Source organism: Grampus griseus (assembly GCF_964374135.1).
Source record: "Grampus griseus genome assembly, chromosome: 3".
Taxonomy (NCBI): domain Eukaryota; kingdom Metazoa; phylum Chordata; class Mammalia; order Artiodactyla; family Delphinidae; genus Grampus; species Grampus griseus.
The window spans coordinates 51,337,123-51,362,045 of NC_139019.1; the positions used below are offsets into that span (position 1 = coordinate 51,337,123).

A 24,923-nucleotide genomic window follows, 5' to 3' on the forward strand; every position below is an offset into this window, starting at 1 on the left:
TTGTTGCCTTAACCTTCCATTTATTCAATCAATCTCTATTGTTTATTTTTATTTTTTAAAATGTTATTCAAATTCCACTATTTTATTATGGCTTTCGGGGACTAATGTGCTTAATTTCCATATAGATGCCTAAATTCCTCACCATGATTAATAGTATCCAGTTCCCTAAATCTGAAACTTGGGGGTCATACTGAACATTTCCACATCATATTCTCATCCCTATGTCCAATTGTTCATCAGGATCTTTTTATTCTCCTTTCCATTTTATTCTTTTTTTCCAATTCATTACCCTCTTTTTTTTTTTTTTTTGCGGTACGCGGGCCTCTCACCGCTGTGGCCTCTCCCGTTGCGGAGCACAGGCTCCGGACGCGCAGGCTCAGCGGCCATGGCTCATGGGCCCAGCCGCTCTGCGGCATGTGAGATCTTCCTGGACCAGGGCATGAACCCGCATCCCCTCCATCGGCAGGCAGACTCCCAACCACTGCGCCACCAGGGAAGCCCCATTACCCTCTTTTTGATCCTTGCTATATCTGCCTGAGTTCAAGCCTTCATCATCTCTAGCCTGGACTCTTAGAACAACTTTTTAACTCTTCTCCCACACAAGGCTATCTTCCCTCTGCCCCTTTATACACCGGCCAGCCTAAGTATGTCACTCCCCAATTTCCTTCACTTGTTCCCAGAACTGGTGGATAGAGTCCTAACTTCCTTCCACTGCATACAGGACCCTCCAAATTAAGTCCCTGTCTCTTTCTTTGTAGCCTCATCTCTACTACCTGTTCATATGCCACCCTCTGCAACCATACTGAACTATGTTTGACTCCACAGCCCCGTGACTGCACACAATCACCTTCTGTCAGCAATGCCCAGCATTTCAACATCTTCTTGGCCAACTGTTTCACACCTTCCAGTGCCCTGCTCAAGCTTTCCTTCTCTATAATGCTTCTGCTGAATAACCCCTTCCTCTGTGTACTCATGGTAGTTTCTTTCTACCCCTATTACAGTACTGCCCATATTGTGAAAATTATTTGTTTGCATGTTGCCACCCCTCCTAAACTGTGCTTCCTTTGAGGACAGGAACCTTTCCTAGTCTCAGTGGCTGGCACATGGTAGGTAGGTTTGCTAATTAAATGACTTTATGGTTGGATGACTGGAGAGAACATTTTTTAAACACCACCACCTTGACGAACGGGCAGATAGATATCTATGTGATAAATCAAGTTCAGTAAAATGCTAATGGTAAAATCTAGATGGCGGGTGTCCACTGTAAAATTCTCTCAACTTTGCTGTATGTTTGAAACTTTTTATTATTTTAATAATAAGATATCAGGAGAGGAACCATCTCCTAAACTTCAGTAGTTGAAACAATACCCAAGATTCTATCAGCGGCCCGTGTTACCCGTAAAGATCCCAATGAAAGACTGTATTTTAGATCCCAAGAGAGCTCTGTTAGTCCTACCCTGTCTTGCTTGGAGTAGAGATGAACTAGTTTCTCAATAGCCTCCTTTCCAAGAGTCAAGGGAACCTGATTCCGGTAGAAAAAAGGGGTCCTCTTCTACGTCCTGCATTAACCAGAACCTGCTCCTTCCCCCACAATTGGACTTGCCTCCCAAGTTCCCCTTTGTAAGAGGCACTTCCTCTCTCCTTGATCGGACTATCAGGTCACTCTCACATTACTTTCATGCAAGAGCCTCTTCTCTTTTAAAATCCATGTTATCTGGCCGTTTCATATCTCTATGGATGACGTTATAACTTCAATCAACTGTTTCATCCTTTTTCTCAGGGTACACACTGGGTTTTTCCAACCACAGATTACAACTGGCTCATGGACCACTTAGTCTATGAAGCTTGCCTTGATCCAAAATGTTAAAGTCATCAGTCATTCATATGAGCACTCTTAGCACCTGTGTAAACCGCTCCATATAACACATTCTACCTTGCATTTTTAAAAAACGAAGTATCTTTCCCGTAAGACTACGAACTTATAAGTGTTTGGAATTTTCCATAATAAATGGCAGAGGCTGGCCGCAGCAAGCATTCAATAAGTAGCTTCTGATGAAATGAACAGATGGTTTCAGGTATTTAAATATATTCAGTATATACTATTGGGAAGCTAAAGAGAACACAAAACAAGTTACAACAGATATACTGTTTCTACTTTAATTCTAATTTTATAAAAGAGAGTGATCGTGTCTTAAATGAGTCAACAGCTTTAGGGAATAACAATTCTAAGATTAGTCATACTTTGCAGGATTAATAATTTCCTAAAAGTTTCCTCCTTTACTGAGAAGGATAAAAATATTGTCCTAACTGCTTACTTCAGATTAATATTAATAAAAGGTGATTTGGCCAGACAGAGATGACTATGAGGTATTTCTCCAAATAATCCAAGAAATATCAGATTAACACCTATCCATTTTAAGAGAATTTCTTTAAGGCAGAAATAAGTGCAGTTGCAAATGATATTCTTCCCACTATAAAAACAGCACTACATTTTCAGCTGCAAAGCTTATGTATGATAATTATCCACTATAGAGAAGCATTTGGAGAAATTATTAAAACGGCCTAAAATGAAGTTATGAAGATAACTTCAACATATATTATTGTGGGCATGTCAAAAAAGCCAGTTCTGGGACTTCCCTGGTGGTGCAGTGGTTAAGAATCCGCCTGCCAATGCAGGGAACACGGGTTCAATTCCTGGTCTGGGAGGATACCACATTCCGCGGAGCAACTAAGCCCATGTGCCACAACTACTGAACCTGCACTCTAGAGCCCACGAGCCGCAACTACTGAGCCCACATGCCACAGCAACTAAGCCTGCACACCACAACTACTGAAACCTGCACGCCCTAGAGCTCACGTGCCACAACTACTGAGCCCATGCCCCGCAACTACTGAAGCCTGCACACTCGAGGGCCCGCGTGCCGCAACTACTGAAGCCTGTGCGCCTACAGCCCATGCTCTGCAACAAGAGAAGCCAACACAAGGAGAAGCCCATGCACTGCAACGAAGAGTAACCCCCACTAGCCACAACTAGAGAAAGCCTGTGCTCAGCAACAAAGACCCAACGCAGCCAAAAATAAATAAATATATATATTTTTAAAAAGCCAGTCTTTCAACAACCATTAAGACTTAATCTTTTTCTTTTTAATTTAATTATTTTATTTTATTTTATTTTTGGCTGCGTTGGGTCTTTGTTGTTGCACGCAGGCTTTCTCTAGTTGTGGCGAGCGGGGGCTACTCTTCCTTGCGGTGCACAGGCTTCTAGCTGCGGTGGCTTCTCTTGTTGTAGAGCATGGGCTCCAGGTGCGTGGGCTTCAGTAGTTGTGGCACACGAACTCAGTAGTTGTGGCTCACGGGCTCTAGAGCGCAGGATCAGTAGTTGTGGTGCACGGGCATAGTTGCTCCATGGCACGTTGGGATCTTCCTGGACCAGGGCTTAAACCTGTGTCCCCTGCATTGGAAGGCAGATTCTTAACCACTGCGCCACCAGGGAAGCCCCAAGACTTAATCTTTTGACAGTCATGCCAGAAGTGTCTGTACTTCATAATCACAAGCTCTGTTTTCACGTTAAAATTCCTGATTTTCTTTAACATCTTTATTGGAGTATAATTGCTTTACAATGGTGTGTTAGTTTCTGCTTTATAACAAAGTGAATCAGTTATACATATACATATGTTCCCATATCTCTTCCCTCTTGCATCTCCCTCCCTTCCACCCTCCCTATCCCACCCCTCTAGGGGGTCACAAACCACCTAGCTGATCTCCCTGTGCTATGCGGCTGCTTCCCACTAGCTATCTATTTCACGTTTGGTAGTGTATATATGTCCATGCCACTCTCTCACTTTGTCACAGCTTAAAATTCCTGATTTTAAAGAGTGAATTACAAATAGCACATAAACGTAGTTGAAAATGACATGCCCTAGGGCTCTTCCAAATCTAGGTTCAAATCCTGACTCTACTACTTCCTACTCTTGTAATGTGGGTAAGTCACTATCTCTCTCTGTGCCTTAGTTTCCTCATCAGTAATACCAACTCTCGGAAGGTTGTTATCACGATTATATAATACACACAGATATTTATGTATATGAGATATATAAAATGGATAATAAATATAAAGGGCCTAACATAATACACAACATAGTTTAATATGATAGTTATATCCTCTCATCCACCTTAACCTTTTATCTTCCAACTCTGAAAAACAGACTCCCAAACCCACATGACTGAATACCAATAATTTACAATACATAAAGACTTGTTTGCTACAAATCTTAGAGAAAAGAGATTTTTAAAATTTAGATCATTTAAAGAAAATAGTTTTGCTATGAAAAGTACTTCTGTTTGTCACAGATTTTGAGCCCTTCTCAAGAGAAGGAAAGCTAGATTTCCAGAACATCCCTTGCCAAAGGGAAAAAAAAGGAAATGGCACTAGAGCCAGAGATTTTGCAAATTAAAATTCTGATTTTGAATTAATATAGGGTAAGGCTTTACTTCTTTGAAAGAGTAAGTTACACAGTAAGTATATTGTGTTGAGGCTCAGATATAAGAACCAGGCCACTTGCAAAGAATCAAGTTTTCTGCATCTTGTCGTGCAAGATGATTGCTCTTCCTAAAATGAAATTCCTTATGGAAACACTGAAAAATAGGATTAAAAAAAAATCCCTCAAACTGGATAGATCTGATAAAAAGAAACAATTTCTTTTTAATAGAATAATGACCATATCATTTTCATTTGAAAAGTAGTCACAAATTATAGTCAGCATAGCTCTTTATTTTTGTTTTGTTTTTAAAGCAGAGTCCGATGGCTGGGTTTCTTACATAATTAAAATTCATGGCTTCAGATGTTTGTATATTTGATCATGCTTCCATTTTCATGTGAGAAGGCAGTCTGAACTTCCTGACTATGCCATTTTTGTCTCTACACTCCGCATAGTTTCTGTTATTATGCCTTGCACATAGTAGCATTCAGGAAATTTCAATGAATGCTTAACTGAATAAACAGAGTACCTTTATTTAAATAAGATATAAGAAAATTCAGGACTTGGATGGGCATCTGCTGTTAATAAAGGGATTTCCCCATATATAACAAAGAGAAATTTCAGAGTCTGAAGACTTTTGTCCTCCTATATAAACAGCTATATAATAACCTTCTATTTTTCTTCAAGGAGAAAATTAGCATTTGTAACATAAGTAGTTTCAAACATATGCTTTCATTATATGTATCACAAGCATGAATTTTAATCTTTACAATAGCAGAGGTCCATTGTTGTAGCCAAAAAGAAATAGACGTTTTCAGTTTTAAGCTTGGTTCATTAGAAATCATCTCTATCTTTCTAGCACAAGTCAAACATAGAATGCTAGGTTGGACAGAACCTTAGAGATTATCCACCCCACTCCCTCAATGCATAGGTAAGTAAACTTAGCTCCAGAAAAGTTGACTTAATAAGGTCATACAGTTAATGGAACAGTCTGGAAGAAAACTTAGGTTTCCTGATTACATATCCAGTATATATGTAGCTTTCACAAATGCTCTATGCAGACACACTACCACAGTGGTTTTATGGGGCTCTTTGAACTCTGGGAATCAGTATAGGTGAACCACTAGAGACCAGAGGCCCCTTACCTTCTATACTGGAGGTGCTGGGAAACTTACCTTCAGTACTGGAAATGGGGGTACTGTCACATTTGCTTTCACACTGCTGCATCGATGGAGGTCGAACAGTTTCTGGACAGTCACTCGATGCCTGTCCAGTGTAGGAAAGACACTGCACAGTCCGCATTTGCTGTCCAAGTCCACACTGAGCAGAACACTAAACCAAAAGAGAGGGAGAAACAAAATACTGACCTCAACAATTTTCAGGAGGTAAAAAAGATACTATGTCATTTCAAACACCATAGATATTAGCTTTTAAAGCCCATATGTAGTTCACCTTGGAGAGGTATATGATTAGGTCATTCTATTACAGAACTGGTTTAGAAACTCAAGGATCATGTTATTACCCTAGAAAATGGAAGCAACTTAGTTTCCAGAAGACAACAGTTGGAGATTTTGGGGCTATTATTTCAATAGTTCCAAGCAGTGCTGGTGAACTTAAACAAGAGTATAATGAGAAAATATTTGTGATGAAGTAGAATAATCAGAGGTTCTAGGGCTGGGACATCACTATTGCTGCCTATTTATATATTATAGGTTTGTGGGAAAACAACATGATGGTCTATTGGAGTGCTCTTAATCTGATCAAAATATTAGTTCAGTATAACAGCAGTGACTGCTGTGGGGCCTGGTGATGGGACTAGTTTGGAAAAAAAAAAGGGCATAAATAAGTTCCTTGAGTTTTGTGAGGTATGTTCAGTCACACAAATCTGAGACAAATCTGAGAAGAGGTCTGGTGTTAGCCAATTAGCACGTCTCCCTCTCCTTTTTCATCTACTCGGGGATTCGGTTACTTTAGAATTGAAGTTACTCTCTGAAGGGCTTAGTTTCAGCTGGGACTGATCAGCTGTCCAGGCTGAAGAATAAAGCTGTGGTCTATTCTTTGGGACTGCCACCCAGAATACCAGAAAGCCTGTGAGATTTGGGATCAAAGGGATGAGGAGCTAATTGTGCAGAGACAGGTGATGGTGATGTTTACAAGGTAAACAAACCGAGGCCCTGTTGGATTTATTTGCAAAAACTCTCAAAGCACTTACAGGACTTGCAAGGATATTTACAGATACTTTTAAGTTTCTAAATACAGAATGAAAAATAAATGCACCATAAACATGTAGTAAAGCATCTCTGAAAATGTATTTTCACTGGTTAATTTCAATTTTAGGAAACTGAATTGAAAATATAGAGGAGAAGAAAAGGACTTGACAATATTTAAAAGAACAATCTCAAACTGATAACTGTAAATTTGGTGAAATTATCAACACGCAAAAACTTTCAAATGCCCTTTATATAACAGTGAATTGCAACAAAGAATATATAAGAAAGGAAATTCCTAGCCGGTTTAAATAAAAATGATAAGAGCATGTCTGTACTGATTCTTTTTTTTTTTTTTTTTTCCGAAATTTTTGCTTTAATTATCCATATATATGTGTGAACATGGTCATTAGATAAACTGTATTTCTAACTATAAATCATAATCAAAAAGACTTGAAAGCTATAGCTCTATACTATACATTTTTTTAAACATCTTTATTGGAGTATAATTGCTTTACAATGGTGTGTTAGTTTCTGCTTTATAACAAAGTGAATCAGTTATACATATACATATGTTCCCATATCTCTATCAGTTATAAATTGTGAAACTGTCACACTTCTACAGAGAAAGACATTGCATTCAATGTTTACTTAAGCTTATGATGTATATTCCATTTGAGCACTTTGTAAATCAAACTAAATACTGTTATACAAAAGTAAATTATTAATTATTTGTTAGACAATGCACATGTTAATTATTTTATGATCATACTTCTTTTGTTTCCCCACAGGGCTGAGCACAGAGCAAGTATATTTATTTGCCTTAATGGAGACTGAAAATCTTTGCCCGCTCCCCGAAAAGTCTGTAGATACTGCTGCACTCTAGCAATATTGAATTTTGGCCATAATTTTGGTAACTACTTCTATGAAATGCCATTATTAATAAGTAATGGCAGGCCCAGAGCACAAACAAAATCATGCCGGTGTAGTTATATGCCATTATGATTTATTTGGGTCTCAGATATTAGAAAATGACCAGCTCAAGGTTAATTATAAAGCCTCAGTAAAAGGGCATTGATTCACTAGAAATTTTCTTTCTGGAGCATTATTTTTTAACATAACCTAATAAATTTCCTTTTTGACATTCAAAAGAACAATACTTAATTTTCCTTCTATCCAAATATATCAATTTGCTTTTAAAGGATTTAAGGTGACCTTCAGCAAGATAAGACAATTTAAAACTGAGAAAGAAGAAAGAAAAAATAGGAATTGGAACATAAAACAGAAATGAGTCCAATCAATATAAAAGTACATACTAAAAGCCCTATATACCCGTTTCCCAAATTCATAGTCTCCATCAGCTAAATCCATTGAAGAGTAAGTATTAATAACATTTCAAAGGTTGTCAATCGTATTATCAAGCTAATTAAAACCTCCACATCTTTTCTGTGAGGTTAAGAGAGGTCATTTTGCAAGTGGGAAAGCTAAGACAATGGTGTTAACTGATCTGGTCTTGAATTAGTTGAGGGAGTTGGCACTAGAATCCAACTTTTGGTAGCTTGTTCAAATCTCTGGCCATTAGACTATTTCTCTTTAATTTTATGTTAAAATGTTAGAATCCAAGGAGTAGGTGGAAGTGGGAAGTGTGTAGGTATGGGAGAAACATGGCTCAGTGTGTCTATGTGTGACTGCTGCTGCCTATGCACTGTCTCACACTCACATCTCACACCTGGATCTCTATGTGTTATTACTCATCTCTTGAGCCCCTACAATGACCCAATCAGGAACCTCAAGTGTCTCAAGGTGCTGCTTCAGCAGGAACGCACAGTCCAACTGCCCTACCTGGCCCCAGTCTCCTGTCACCCAGCGAGGAGGAGGACAGCGGCCCAAACTGCAGCGGATGCGGACAGGGGGTTTGCTCTCCTCGGAACATTGTGCTGCTGGGAATGTTTTAGAAAGGTCACTGCTCTTGCACAGAACAATCCGATGCTTGAATCCTGGACCACATTTGGGAGTGCACTGTAAATAAAACAAATACTAATGAATAATGATAGTCTAAAGATAGAGAAAAATCTGAGGAAAGTCTTTCTCCAAGTAAATGTGTGTTTGGGTAAACAAGATACACACATACTAAATTCTAGGCAGTCTTACATATATGAAAATTCCTTAAGTTTTTAAATAGAAGGACTTTTATCTTTTTCCCTACGGTCTTTAAGAGCTAAATCCAAAGTCTGCTTTTCTTGGCAGCATACTTTCTTCTTTTATTGTGTGTAGGCTTATTCCGTGATTCCTCCCTATTCTTGGCCATATTCAGTTGTGATAAGATTCTGCTAATTTTTGGAATGTGGAATCCTTGGTTTCTTACTTGCTAGGTGTAGTCTTCTGAAAAGAATTCTTATGTTACTAGTAGACCATCAGAAGTTGTCTTTGTGAAGCAAGCTAAGGTTTGATTTAGATGTGTACGGTTGTCCCTCAGTATCCGCAGGGGACTGGTTTCGGGACCTTGGAGGCCACCAGAATCCATGGATGCTCAAGTCCCTTGTATAAAATGACAACACATACCTTCCTGTATACGTTAGATCATCTTTAGATTACTTACAATACCTAATACGATGTAAATGCTATGTAAATGGGTGCCAGTGTATGGCAAATTCAAGTTTTACTTTTTGCAACTTCCTGGAACTTTTCTCCCAAACATTTTCAATCTTTGATTGGTTGAATCCATGGATGTGGAACCCAGAGATATAGAGGGCCAACTGTATTCTTAAGAGTGTGCTAGCTAAGGATACATGATCACAGGTAAAGGTTTACTGTACAGAAAATCTCTAGACATTTGCTTGTCCATCAGTTAAACATAATGAACTTGACTGTTCTTTAGTTGGACCAGTCTGCTCTTCATACTGAGGAAAAGATCCTTCTTCCTATGTCATGAAGTCTATTACTTACCTCTTTTCCAAGTTAATTGGAGTGCTCTGTTCTAGAGCCACCTATTCAACGTGGTGGCTGATTGAAGTCCTCCAGCTTTCTCCCCTGCACATCTGAGCCCTTCCTTATAATCTGTACTTCTTCTCAGTGAAGTGAGACCCTTACCCACAATATTTTGAAGCCCTGTTTCTATACCTTTCATTCAAAAGCCATTTCCAAATTTCCTACAGGAACTACACTAAACTGGGGGGAGGGGAGACCATAAGAATGAATAAGTCAGTCTGTACCTCAAGGAGCTCACAATTTTAATGTAGGAGATAGATAGGTGAACACAAGGTTAAGTAACATAAAAGAGGATGCAAGAATATATAAATTCTTGTGCCCCTAATCATCAATTTCTTATTTTATAATTATGTATTCATAAGTCTTCTCATTCCTACCAGACTATAAGCTCCTTAACATTATTTCATTTCTGCTTCATTTTCGTACACAACCTCACCCCCAACCTCAGGATACAGCAGAGGGTTTTGAGAAAGCACTCTATAAATATATACCCTCCTTTATTTGGGAAGATGACAGTTTTGATTTACTTTTAGGTAAATCAACATGTACCAGTTATGGGATGGGAATGTCTTCTTGAACAATGTACACACCCCTGAGTGGCTTTGTCAGGGGTAAACCTTGAACCTGGTTCATGTCATGGAAAGAAAGAAAAATATTAAAATTCTTTCAGGTGTAAATCAAGGATCTCATGAACACTCTTCATCACAATGAATGTGGTAACGGAGTGCATTTCCTTCAACTTAGAAAACATTACATTAAGATGCATTTTGAAGGAGAATAACATCCAGTTCTTTCCAATATGGTTCCAAAAAAGGTTTTAGTTAGGGATTTAGAAATCAAGAGAGAAATTCCCGATCCCTGTTATTCTTTTTCACAGCCAAATCAACATCCTTATTTCTAGCTGCTGCCTCACTCTACCCATATACTCAGTCATCTGTTGATTTCTCTTTGTCTCCACTGCCACTAACCTTACTACAGACAAACATCACTAGCTACGTGTAACATTGCAATGGCTTTCTAACAAGTCTCCTGTTTCTTGTTCTTTCCTCACTCCAATCCACTCTCTAAAGCACAAATCCAGTTATATTCTGTTCTGATTTTTTAAAAAATCCTTCAGTGGTCTTCAAGATAAAAATTCAAACTCTTTAAATATCTTACTATACACTGATAGGAAGCCTCTGCTTACCTCTTCAGATTCACCTCTCCATACTAAACAAGATACAGTATTCCTAGTGCCAGCCCAGTGCCAGGCACAGAGCTAATGCTGCTGCTGCTACTACTATGACTACTGCTGCTATTAATAATGATAATATTGATAGCAGCTGCCATTTAATAAACACTCTAGATAGCTGTGCTAAGTGCTGTAATTCACACAGTCTTCACAAAAATCCTGTGAGATGACAATTATTGTTTTGTTTTTAAAATGAAGAAACAACCCAGAGTAAGTGATTGGTCCAAAGTCATGCAGTGTTTAAATGACAGACCTAACGTTACCACCTACTTAGTGCATGTCAAACACTACACCACGTACTTTGCACATATTATCTCATTTAGTCCTCACAACAACCCTGTCACTTTATATATCAAGAAACCAAGACATGCAACCCCATCCTGCAATCATGCATTCTGTAGAATGAATAAAGCCCTGATTCGAGTCTCTTGAGCTTGTCCCACTTGTGTCTGGTCCTCTTGACTTCTCACTAAGTCTCTTCCACCGTCCACCAGTGTTAGAAGACACAGCCTTAGGGGATTTCTGTCACTCTCTTAATGCTTAATATTATTATTGATAATGATACCACTACTACCTTGTATTCCATTAGAGCTTCACAGTTCACAAAATACTTTCAATACATTATTCTCATATAAGTTTTTGAGTCTTGTCACAGGAAAGTTTAGGCAACTTAATCAAGGTTAAACAGATAGCAAGTGGTAGAGCTGGAACTAAATCCTAAGCCTTCTGATCTATACTTTAGCTCCTAGCATTGGCAGAAACAAACTCTTGAGAATACATAAGAAGTATTAATTATTATAAAAATAAATGAGATAAAGTACAAGGGTATGGAAGGGTATTTCAGACTTTAGGGATAGAGGCAGAAACACGTAGGATGTACAGGGAATTCAGTTTAGTATTTAGTATTCAGTTTTAGTATTTTGAGGCTATGATTAATTTTCTATATTGGGAAAATTTACTGAAAAAGGCACTTGTGCCATTCCCCTTCCCTCTTCTCATTTTAAAAGCATACATATGTATATTAAAGACTGGGACAAAAAAATGTCTGTCTGTGTATAACTGAATCACTTTGTTGTACAGCAGAGATTGGCATAGCATTGTTAATCAACTCCACTTCAATACAAAAATTAATTAAGCCTAGGACATAGGTCTCTTGCTTATTCTAATATCCTTTTCCAGTAGCAAGAAGCTTCTGCTATTATTTTAAGACTGAAGTAACATCTAGCGGTCTTTCCTAAGAGCCTATGCCGAAGTCCTGCTTACAGTTCTGGGAGGCAGACAATGCAAAGACAGACAATTCATTCATCTGTGTCTGAGAAGTCCCCAGGGAATCAAAGACAAAAAAACAAATAAGATTGATGATAATAGGGAGAAGAATAAAAAGAGAAAGCAACATTGAAATTTATTAAGTGCCAAGCAGCGTTCTAAGTCCTTTGCATGTCACAATCTACCTAATCTTCATGGAAACCTCACGAAGTGCTGTTTTCACACCCATTTTACTAGTGGGAAACTGAAGTACTGAGAAGTACAGATAAATTCAGATGGCAGCTCTGAAAAAGATAATGCTCTGAAAGGTAAATGTACAAAGACACAAACCCTCTGTGGGACAATGTGAAGTTATACGCAAAGCTTAACATATGTCATCTTCTATCGAGGCAAGAAATAATTAAGAAAATTATAGCCCAAGCTCCACTAAATAAGTCACAGATATTCTATCCTATAGCACTGGAAGTAGAGATCATCAACTGGATTCTCAAAATAGTGAATGACTGAAAACTACATACTGATTCAATGAATATACCAGCCCTGAGCCCTGCAGATCTAGCCACAAATATTACACGTCTATAGCTGGAATCTCAACTCTGGTCTCTGCAAATATTGCACTTCTAGAGCGTGACTGTAAAATGAAATGTCTAAAAATTGCTTGTAAAAAATAGTAAAGCCACAGGGATGCCACTTAGACCAACTTCGTTTTAAGTAGAATTCTATCCTGCAAATTCTTCTGACCTTATGTCAGAGATGTTCAAGCAGAGACATCCCTCAGCTTGTTCTTATTTTTGCTTCTTCCCTCTGCTTTATTTAGCTTACATTACATCTTTGCCTCTCTAGCCTTCTGATGAATAAATATGTTTATCTATCTGACAGCCTCAGTTTTATTTCGCTACCTAAAAGAATACGAAATCCTAGAAAAGCAAGCTGCAACCACAATTATGTATATGATTAATAGGCATTAAATTAATCATAAGTGATTCAGAGCATGTTTCAGAGATAATCATTAGTCTATACCCATGTAAAGGGTATATTTTTTACACACTTTTTGAGTATGCAGTAAAATTCATTAGAAATAATTAGAAATTGAATACTTAGTAATAAAAAGTCATTTTTTTAGACTAAAGTCTAGTTATAAATATCAAAATTCATTCAATTCATTCTCGTAATAAACCATTAGGTAGCTGGGTGGAAGATAATTCAGCAGAAAATGATTCTTTAGTAAAATTACTTCTCTCACTATTTCTCCTCATTGCAGATAAATATCTTTTTCCTTCTTTTATTCATATAATCAGAATCTTACAATTATTTAAAATCTGACCAGACCATTTGTTTTTTGTTCTCATCTCAGTGGGATATAGGAGGTGATTTTTATGAGAGATACATTTATACTTCAGTTCAACATTCTATGATTAAGAAGCAAAAACATATTTTGCAGAAAAAACATTTGAAACCACACCAGGGAAAATAATTTGGCTCTCACTTGTAAAGGATAGAAACATTAACATTTTGGGGTTAGCCTGAATTCTCTCTGGAGAGGTGGGTTTAATTTACTTAGTTATGGCATCAGAGTAGAACCTAGGAGTAAACCAGGTGACAGCACAAGTATCTACTAAAACAAAGAACAGTGCCTCGGTAGGAAGATTGCCCCCGCCCCATCCTTCTTAAAGTAATGCTACCTAAATGTAAATCCCATCAAGTCAATTGAGTATGATGCCAGTCATCTATTTGTCCAAGAATAAGTACAAGAAACAGAACTTTTTCAATGGGTACTCTGTGGAGTCAAAAGAAACCATTCCTATACATCAAAAGAATGGCTAAGGATTGCTGGAGCCCATTCACAGTACACAGCAACACTTTAAGAGTCACATGCCAAGAGAGGGCAAAAACAGAAAGCCATTTAAGTCCAACATAGCATGGGTGATCCCAGGAGTGAGGCTAAATTGTAGGAAATGGGAAAGCCATGGCTTCATTAGTTTCACAAAGACTGCAGAAGAGCCATTTTCCACCAAGGCAATTTGGCTTAAATTTTTTTTTTTTTTTTTTTTGCCATAAGCACTGGGTGAGTTTCACTGATGGGGAAAATGAAAACGGTTCCTGGCTTTGCAACAATGGAAATTTTACATTAGAGAAGCCAGCAAAGAAAAGAAAAAGGTCAGAGGGTACATTCCTCTTACTGAAACATGTTTTCACCAGTTGAACCTCACCCTTGTGATTAGCAGAGCTCAGACAGCTGATATTTGGAATTGGGAAGGGGGCAGAAAGAGGAGGGAAGTTTTCATGGGCGTGTGAAAAAGATATCGTGTGAAACATCTTTGCAAAAGTTAAGTGAAAGAGGTTGAACACTGCCTGCTCTTCTGCTGGGACCTCCTCTTTTCATTAGTGTGAGATGTTACATTCCTCTGAGAAGAACAGGTTCCTTGTTCTCACTTTGTTCTCCATGGCTACTCAGACATTTTTTTTCACTTAATGCTATTTACTTTTACTTATTTTTAACTTATCTAGAGAAGAGATAGGTTTTATGGTAAAGGGAAATGGAAGGGTGAGAGTGCACCCTCTCCTTTGGAAAATAAACAGGAGAGACTGAATGGGGACAAAAATCATCTCTTTCCTCCTGAACAAAGGATGAAGATGATGATATAGATGATGTTCAACTAGAATCTTTGAGACAGCAATGGCAGGATTTCCTGACTCATGCTCACCCCAGAATAGTTTTCCTGTGTTGTCTGTGGAGAGACAACAGGCACTATTTTTTGGTTTTTTTGGAAGTGATAGTCCCAACATGTGTACTCTATGCCCCCAGCTCCACTTCTCTCCCCTAAGCTTTGACTCAGCTATCTTAAAGAAGATAACAGAAATGTGATTAAAAGTCCCCTTAACTTAAACATATTTCTCCAGGCAGCTTCCAGGAGTACCTAACAGCCTCGCAGAGCCATTTGAGCAAGCCACTTCTAAGACTGGGTAGATGAGAAGCAAAATGCTAAAAGTAGGGTAACTACAACCTGTATGAAGTTGAATTAGGAAGAAAATCTTAAAATGGTATTTGGAATGGAAACATACAGTAATATATATAATCTATTCCTTAAGGTGATTATATTTGGTGTTTTATGTTAAAAATATAATGATACAGAAAAATGTAGGTCCAGAGACCAATGCGAAGTGAGTCTGCACATGAGAAGATTTTGGCGTTTTAGTGGTCAGCAGAAGTTTTTTCTAGTTTCTGGTTTTGAACTTGTTGATTTTTCTCCACTTTTTGTAGAATGATAATATGGTATAAAGTTCTGTATTCAAGCCTTCTTGTTACCTATCACTACTTTATTCAATCTTATCTTCCATTTATTCTTTAAATTTTATTTAATTTATTTATTTATTTAATTATGGCTGTGTTGGCTCTTCGTTTCTGTGTGAGGGCTTTCTCTAGCTGTGGCAAGTGGGGGCCACTCTTCATCGCGGTGCGCAGGCCTCTCACTATCGCGGCCTCTCTTGTTGCGGAGCACAGGCTCCAGACGCGCAGGCTCAGTAATTGTGGCTCACGGGGCTAGTTGCTCCGCGGCATGTGGGATCTTCCCAGACCAGGGCTCGAACCCGTGTCCCCTGCATTGGCAGGCAGATTCTCAACCACTGCGCCACCAGGGAAGCCCTCTTCCATTTATTCTTTAAAACAAATCCTTTTCTCCCACTCTACTTTCACCACACGATCTTTGCGTTTCTGTTCAGTTGTTTCTCTTATCAGGAATACTTCTCCAGTTTCTTGTTCTCTTCCCTACTTCAAATCTTACACTCCTACAACATTCAGTTCAACCCCCATCAACTAAAAAGCCTTCTGAGCCTACTCCAGGCTATTCTGACCTTCTCAGCTCTGAATTTCTGTATCACTTATACATTTATACCTCACAATCCACCATTTTGTTAAACACTGTCTTACGTTATTCTCTTCCTGCTTCATGGATATTTCTTATTTTCCCAAGTTCTTGAGATTCTTCTGAATTCTACATAGCTCCCATCCCAATGTGGTTAGAAAGTACCCAGTTATACTTACTGACTTGGCCTGAAACCCTAAAAATGTTGCAGCCAATTATCAGGTCTTCCATTAGGATTTTCCAATAACAACGTTGCCATCATTATCGAAGACTATTTATGAACTTCTATAAGGGTTTTGGGCACTGACTTGCAAGTAAAATAACTACTAACATGTGTACAATTCTGTAAAATGTCTTGTTTTATCACTGGATTTTATCTTCCAAATGAATGTAGGAGTTAATCCACCCACTGTTAGGGAACAGAAGAGTTCATACTGTTTTCCATAACCACTGAATAATACTGAGAATATCTCTACATTTGATTGAAACACAAATAAAAGTTAGGTAGGCAGAATGTAATTACTGAAGCTGGACTATGGCCAGGAAACTTGGAAGAACACTCCCAACTTCTGCCAAAGATTCCACAGATAACCACAACTGGTCAGAATCTCCATTTCCATGTACCATCTTAAACACAGGTCTCTCTTTTAGCCCTGTGCCTCTAGCAAAATAAGGCCACTCAAGCAGTAAGATTCATAGGGAGAAAAGTTACATCCAGAGGTTCCTAAAGAACAATGTTTAATTTTTTTCTGTTGTTTATTTTTTGACAAACTTATGAGGTCTACAGGAAATACCTAAAGCAAGTACCACAATGTTTCCAGCAGGAAATGCATCCTGTTTTGCTAACTTAGAAAAATGACCTTTAGTTATATAGCCAGATACTCATTCTTTCTAACATTAACCAACACTACAGAAGGATTCAGTTCTTCTTTAGGAAATGTAGAGAATGGTACAGTGTGTATATTGTATATGTCTCACGCAGGATGAAGAGTCAAGAATTAACTCTACCTCTTACCTCATTTTTCATACGACCATTTTTCTGAGGCCTCGGGATTATATCAGACTTTTTATATGTACATGTATGACAGAAAAACATTATCTTAGTCAGATCTTCCTCAATGATCATGTAAGTGGAGGTAATGATAAAATCTGAATTTGACTTTTTGACAGTTATAACCCTCAACTCCGTGTTTCTTCCCCAGAAGCAATTAAAATATATATAGATATATAACATGTGATGATAAATTAAACTCATATGTAAGAGTTATATGGTTAGGCTGGAACATTACTTGGAAAAAAAGATATAACGTTATCACTAATTCTGAGCTTATAATGCTGTTCAAGACTAGCAATGAAGAAGAAAACCCACTTATAATATTCTCTCAAATACACTTCAGGCTTGTTTTTTAATTAAATCGACGACTAGTTTCTCATTGATTTTCCTTACTCCAAAAACCTTTACTTCCTGGCAAGCAGCAAAAAAATATAACATGGCCAAATTCAGAGTTATGCAGCCCTTACTTGTTGAGTTCTAAGGCGCTCACATGCTCAGGTGTCCTTAATATTAAATGCTTTGGTATTGATAGCTAAGACATCTCAAAACATACAGCCTCAGATTTCCTTACTTCTGACCAGTCCAAAGCCACCCACTGTGGTGGACATGACTGGTTGTTGCAGGGCTCTTTTTCAATGGGCCGGTGTGTTAAACAACCACTGTAGTCCAGTGTCTCCTCCTCAGAAGGTCCAATCTTCCTGATGCAGAGCACTGCCCTTGTGCGCATCCCTCCATCACAAGTCTTGCTACATTCCAACCAGTCCCCAATGAACCACCTGCAACAAGAAGTGGAAGAAACACAGAAAAGCATTCCCTCAGTGCAGCCAGAGATTTCAGCAGAGTGAAGGCACTTTCTCAGTGGACTACCTCCTCTTCTCAGAAGAGCTAACATTTCAGTGTCAGGTGATGTGACAAATGACAAATGGAAGAACTGCTAAGGAGAAGATAACCCACTGTCGGCTGCCTTCTAGAGCAGAGTGCATGAGCTTTGGAGCAGGCAGAACCCAGGTTCAAACAAGCAATGCATTATGTGTTTTTAAACCTCTTTTTGTCCTCTTTTTATTAATTTCTAAAACGAGGATAACGATATCAATCATGAGATTGTCCTGAGGAGTAAGCAAGTAACATATGAAGCTCCAAGCCATGTGCTGGTAAATGGTAACAACTGGTTCCTCATGGGAGGGAGGGAGTCCTGATTTGTTGCATTTGTCAGTTTTTGTGGTATAAATACTTCACTATGGCTAATTTCAGCCTATCACCTTGACATACTGAACACGAACAAGAGAAGATATGCTAGTAATAGGGTCTCAGGAGCTTCTAACAGTGTCTAACACACAACAAACAAGAAACAGTAGCCATTTTTATTATTACATTGAGGCAGGTTCTCCCTCAATTGAGGACTTTGTGATAAAACCACACTACAGGAGCTAGGGATTTGTTTTCTGCTTCCCAGAAATAAATGTCATGCTCTGCATAAGACAGACGTCTTTATTGTCCTCACAGGGGCAGAGATGGCCCAGGTATCCATCCAGAAGACTTGAGAGTCCTAAAAACTCTGCGGTAAAAGCAGAGCCCTGAGCCAGCTCTGTGAAAACATGGAGATCCCTTGCTTTGACCCCTTTACTCTTAAAAACAGCTTCTACACAGCTAATGTGGGAAGAAAGAGAAATGTCTTAATAAATGAACATATCTCACATTTGTAGGCATACCACTCCTAAAGTCATCAATGAACTTTCATATATACAATTTCAGGTGTGTGTGTGTGTGTGTGTGTGTGTGTGTGTGTGTGTGTGTGTGTGTGTGTGTGTGTGTGTGTGTGTGTGTGTGTGTAGTATTTCTGCAGGACTCACTCTTTTGGGCACATTAATTGGTCCAAGGGTATGAATCATGATCCCAATCAGACCAATAAGAATTCAGCTTTAGAATTTTTATATCTCAACGATAGCAAAAGGGACGCTTTCCTTTCTGGTCACAAAGGTGTATAAAGATATAAGAGCTGATGATGGCCATGTCCCCTGTCAAGTGGAATTAGCTGATCTGAAAGAACGCAGAGGAGCTAGAGAGTCCTGCAGGTATTTGAGTGCTTGATTCCAGCCATTCCTGAAGCTAGGTCCACTCTTATGATTCCCTCAGCTTTGTTATATAAACCAACAAATCCTCTTAAGCGCAGAAGCTAGCCAAAGTTGAAGTTGTGTTATTTCCAACCAGAGTCCTGACTGATATATTATTGTATTTAATGTAATGAATATATGCTGAATGCCTTCTATGCTCAAGGCACTGTGCTTTGTTTTACAGAAGAAAGTAAGACCCAGTGTTAGGAAAACAGTTCTCCAAAATCATGAAAAGTGCAATGATGGAGCTAGGACGAGATCCCCCATCAGTTGATATCCACTGGATTTCATTTATAACACTGCCAAATAATAGAATCCAGATCACAAGCATGAGGTCAAAAGACATTTTCTTCAATCCGTGCTTATAAATCACACATATATCCTAAATGGATATGCTCATGCTTTTGGTAGGAGAGTAACCAGAGAGAAGAGTATTAAAGTTTAAGAACAAATTTCACCTCTTTTCACGAACTTAGCTCATTTGTGCCAGTTTTGTACGTGGAAGATAATACCTTAGTGAAGTCAGAGTACTAGTATCCTAAATTTGAGCCTACACTCAGCCAAATAAGCCTCAATGGCCTTTGTTTATTATTATTTTTATTTTCTTTACTTACAGAGGGAAACCAGCATTTAGAAATATCATAATTAACCAGTTTCTCAAACTTAAAAATATATTTTGTCAAAAAATTAAAAATTTTCAACGTAAGATTTATTTAAAGAATGGCAATTTAATCCTGAATTAAAAAAATCTGATATTAACATTTTTTTTCTAAGTCATTTTCCAGAGGAGATTTAAAGTGATTTTCATATTCTTTCCATTTTATTTTCCGCAGATGAACAGGATCCTAAGTTGTTAGTACCATTTTTGGTAAAGAGGAAAATGTGTATTGAGAATAATAACTTGCATGCCAGCCATAGTGAAACTCTGATTCAATTCGCAGCAGTGATTTCATCACCAAGATTAGGGGATAAAACAGCAATGTGTATAACTCAGCCACAAAAAGTTCAGTCATACCATCTCCAGCCATGATCTCATTAGGTCTCATAATGTAAGAGGGATGGAGGCCTTCAAATTAAACACAGGTGCCCAGAGTAACAGCAGTGATTTCAGGAGGTGTTGCTGTTTTTTTTTGGTGCTCGAGGCCAGGGCCACCTCCGCCTTTTTATTCTTCATCCTCTCTTTTATTGCCAACCATCTTTTAACCTAGATGTATCACTCTAGCATTTAACTCAGAATGTATGAAAGTAAAAATATTAACTACACTTCCAATTTTCCTTCTGACTTTAACTTTGATTTCAGGTTTCACATTCAGTCCCTGTTGCATCTTTATTGCTCACCAAATCATCCTTTCCCATGTCTCTCGAAAGGATTAAATCACCATCCAGTTATTTAAATAGTTTTGCAATTTTACCACTGCATCTATTAGTCCCAGTTTCACCACTCTCCTGTCTAGTGTAAGACAGACTGCTTCCTTCAACTTCATTCTCCATGTATTTGACCCTCTGATGACATTCTCCCTATTTCTCTTTTTCATCCTCTAGTTTCAGTGGTAAAATATGAGCACGAAAATTCTCTCTGAGACTATCAATTGCTGAATTATTATAATCTGAATAATACTGGGGCTATTTCTTTCTGAGCTGAAGACCCAGTGATAAAATTGTCTTCATCCTCACCAGGATGAAGAAGCTATACAGTTGGTGGGATTCACGTTTGAGTGTCTGAAATGAGTGGCTTGATGCAGCCTGTGTAATCTGATCTACATTATCTGTACCTTAAGAGGACAAACAATAATATTGAGGGAAGAGAATGAGATGATGGGAGTTGACTTATATGATTTCTATGATTCCTCCCAGGTCTTACATTTTGGAGTTTTATAGAGGACTCTGATGATCTTTCTCTAAACTTAAAATAACAGATTATAGTCATCCATGGGGTGAGATGAAATGACTCAAAATAAAAAGATACTATTAAAGAAAACCTAGCCCCTGGGTAAAAATCTCTCTCCAGTCTGACCATCCTTTTGCCCTTTTGCTTATAATTCTTACTGTACTTAACATATTTTGCCTTGTACTATAGTTATTTTTATATGTATTTGCCCAATTAGATTGTCCTTAGGAAAAGGAACCATTTCCTAAGGCACAGTGCCTTCCATATCGCAGTTGCTTAAAAAAATGTCTTTTAATTCTTGGTCACAGTATTATCACAATGTACTGTACTCCATTGTTTTTACCTTTCTGATCTTCGCAAATTTAAAAATCACAGTAACATACAGGAATTATATTCAGTATCCAAAGACTCTTCAAATGAGGTCATATATACAAATATTCTTGCTATTAAAAGACAGTATAGTCAAAACTGAACTCTTGGCCTTTCTCTTTGGAATCCAACTCAACATTACTTCCTTTTCTTACAGTGGGGCACTAGCTTCCTATCAGTCATGCTCTTTAATATCAGCTCCTCCCTTTTCCTTTTCCTAATTATTTCTGCCTATGTCATGAATCCTACCATTTTCATTCAATGCCTCTAGAATTCTTGTTTTCTTCCTATCCCTAGTCACCTCACCATCTTGACTACTATTCTTTTTCTCATAAAAGAGTTGCTGCTCTGACCACATTACATTTTTCCAGCAAGGCTTCCTCTGGCCTTTCAAGGTCCTCCAAATAAACATTATTATTATTATTTCTTTACCAATGCCTCTTTTGTCTATTCTTCCTAGTCCCCTGTATTTTCTTTATGCAGAACAAGGATAAAACTTACTGCCCTCTATCTTTCCATACTCTACTTATAAAGTCTCCAATATGACTAAAGGACATTTAAAATATTTCATTAGATAATTTCTGATTAAAAAATACCATTTAGAATTTTAAATTAATGGTATTGGGAAAACAATAATATTTGAAAATAAATATAGATCCTTTTCTCAAAGCAGGCAAATGTATTTCAGATAGAGTTTACCTTAAAAAAGAACTTTGAAAGTATAATCATAAAGTGGGTAAGGCCTTCATAACATTATACCAATGAAAGAAATAAAAGTTTGATAGTTTTCCTACATAGTATTTAAAAACTTTTATAAGTAAAAATAGATCATAACACCATAATATGGGAAATATATAACAAACTAGGAAAAAATATGTCTAAAATAGTTAATATTCTTAATACATTGAGTTAATACAAATCAATAACAAAATGATAAACTCTTCAGTAGAAAAATGGGTCAGGCCATGAAGAGCAAAAAAGAAGTAATACAAATGGCCACTGAACATAATTTTTAAATGTTCAGCCTCACCAGCAATTCTAGCACAAAAAATAAAATAGCAATTAGATATCAAGGGTTTTTCTTCCCTATAAAATAGTTAAAGATTGTTTTTAAAATAATACCTGGTGTTGTTCAGTTCAGGAAAATGACAGTCATATACGTACTGTTGGTGGGAATATACATTCATATATTCTTTCTAGAGAGCAATTTGACAGTTTGTCTCAGAGAGTAAAATATAATTCCATTTGAACCAGAAATTTTATTCCTATTCATTTAGCATAAGGGCATAATTATAGAGAGCAAAGTTTTAGTAGCAAAAATGGTTAATGCTGTGGAGTAGAAAGGGATCAAAAGCTAGGACCCAGACAAAATTGTTCAACAGTGGAAAACCAATTTAAATAAATAATGACATATCTACTAAATGTTGTAGATGATGTTTAATGTTCAGAACAACATAATGTTCAATATGTTGAGAACTGACTACAAAGCATCATAAATAATATAATTCCATTTTTTTATATACATGTGCCTATGTAGACATAGAAAAAGATGAAATATATAGATCAAAATATTAACAGTGGTCTTACAATATTGTGTCTTTTTAGTTTCTTCTTTCTACTTATCTGCATTTTAAAAATTTTACGCTTTAATGTATGACAAAACCCAAATATGATTATCACATTGTCATCTGAAAAACCTTCTCTCTTCCACACTCATTTAAAGTCTTACTGAATTCAGTAGTTTTTCAGTGAGCCTTATCTCTATAATACCAATGCCTACTGGGAATCTTATTACATATGACAACCATTCTGAATAATTAAGATTTCCTTTTTCATAGTCTGAATTCAAAGGAATAAAGAAGAAATTAAAAAGGAACTAAGAAAAACTGGACTGATAAAAGAGAAATATTTTAAATACGTATCATTAGATCTTTCCAACAAAGAAAACTGTTTGTCTAAATTTTCTATCTTTTCCAAATTCCATTTTCTTATCTCCAAACAACAAAAAAAGTTAAGAAGTAACCTTTTATTTCTGAACTACAAAAGGAAGGGAAATATGAAACAATTTTAATTGCGTAGGTTAATTCCAATATGTCAATTATCCTTAAAATGTTAAAAAAAAAATCTCCCATGTAATATACAAGCACATGATATATGGAATGAAATCACCAACCATTGGAACCTCAAAGGATGTTTGAATAGCATTTGAACTTAAACAAATAAAAAAGCTGAGGCCAAAATAGAACAGATGTAACCAGGCCCACTCAGATGCCTTAAATGGCTGATCATGACAAACATAATACTTAAAGTACTGAGTGTTGGGGAATTAATTTACTGGGTTGAGGCTCACAATTATATGAAAATATGCTTAAGTTATTGGAAACGTCAAAAAATATCTTGTGGTTTTTGAGCATCATTTTGTTTTATATAGCTTTTCAGTTTCTCTTGAGATAAATTTATAAAAATAATTAGCAGAAGAAAGGAAAATAAAAAAACAAATATCTTGTCTTTGTAATACATATCATAGGTTGTATTTCTATACTTTCTCATGTCTGGCTTTTAAGGAGTTAGTTACATGGTGATCACATTTGAAAAAGAAGAGACATGAAATTTTAAAAGTCTTAGAATAAAAACTTCTATCACCCTAGATTCTGTGTTCCTTATTTGGTAGCTACTGCCCTAAACCTTTTCTAGAGACTAGGAGTGAATATTTCCCTTTAAAATTAAAACATTCAGGCAGACACTGACTTTGGATATTGAAAGTTCAAAGGCATTATTATTTTGGAACAAATATCAAGAAATGCATCTTGCTTTAACCATATTAGGGACCTGCATTCTTTATCCATTGTAAGTCCCAGATTTTTGTGACTCCACTTTTAGAAAAAGGCTTACTTCATTATAGAGCTCTCCTCTCCAGTTCTAGAGAGCTTGGAATACATAATCTCATTTGCCTACACTCGCTTTCTTTATCAATTTCATGTTGGGATAATTAGCTAATCTGGGGGATAATGGTTACTCTGATTTCTCACACAAGAATGAAATGCCATTCACACATATTTTGTCTTGCTATTGTCAATCAGGCAAAATCTCTACAAAGATCGGTATTTTCAGGATTAACTCAGCATCTTTGTCCTTTTTCGCATAATTATTGCCTTTTGCTCAAACAAGAAACCTTTCTGTTCCTACAGATTACACAGTGTGGCCCACTGATAGCAGGTCTCATATTTTTAAGTTTAAATTTTTAAAAAGTCATCATTAAGATGGATGGGCTCTCTTCTTGTACCTCCCTTTACAGTGAGTTGTAACTGTTACATTAATCAACAGAAAGGGACTGAAGTACACCTCTAGGCCTGTGCTCTACACTCAGAAGACAGGATGCCTTAGGATGACAGAACTTAAAACTGGGTCAGCAAATTAAAGCACTGATACTCCATTACAGAACATTTCTAAACCATTTAAAATGTCTTT

General features: G+C 37.2%; 1 protein-coding gene across 1 annotated transcript in view; it reads right to left on the reverse strand.

Moving 5' to 3' along the window:
* ADAMTS6 (ADAM metallopeptidase with thrombospondin type 1 motif 6) overlaps positions 1-24,923 on the reverse strand; it is a 264,059-nt gene that overhangs the window by 8,196 nt on the left and 230,940 nt on the right. The window contains exons 21-23 of the mRNA XM_082652300.1: positions 17,659-17,863; positions 8,528-8,704; positions 5,654-5,810 (exon numbers count right to left, since the gene is read on the reverse strand). Coding sequence (XP_082508426.1) covers positions 5,654-5,810; positions 8,528-8,704; positions 17,659-17,863 — 539 coding nt within the window. The remainder of the gene's footprint in view (positions 1-5,653; positions 5,811-8,527; positions 8,705-17,658; positions 17,864-24,923) is intronic.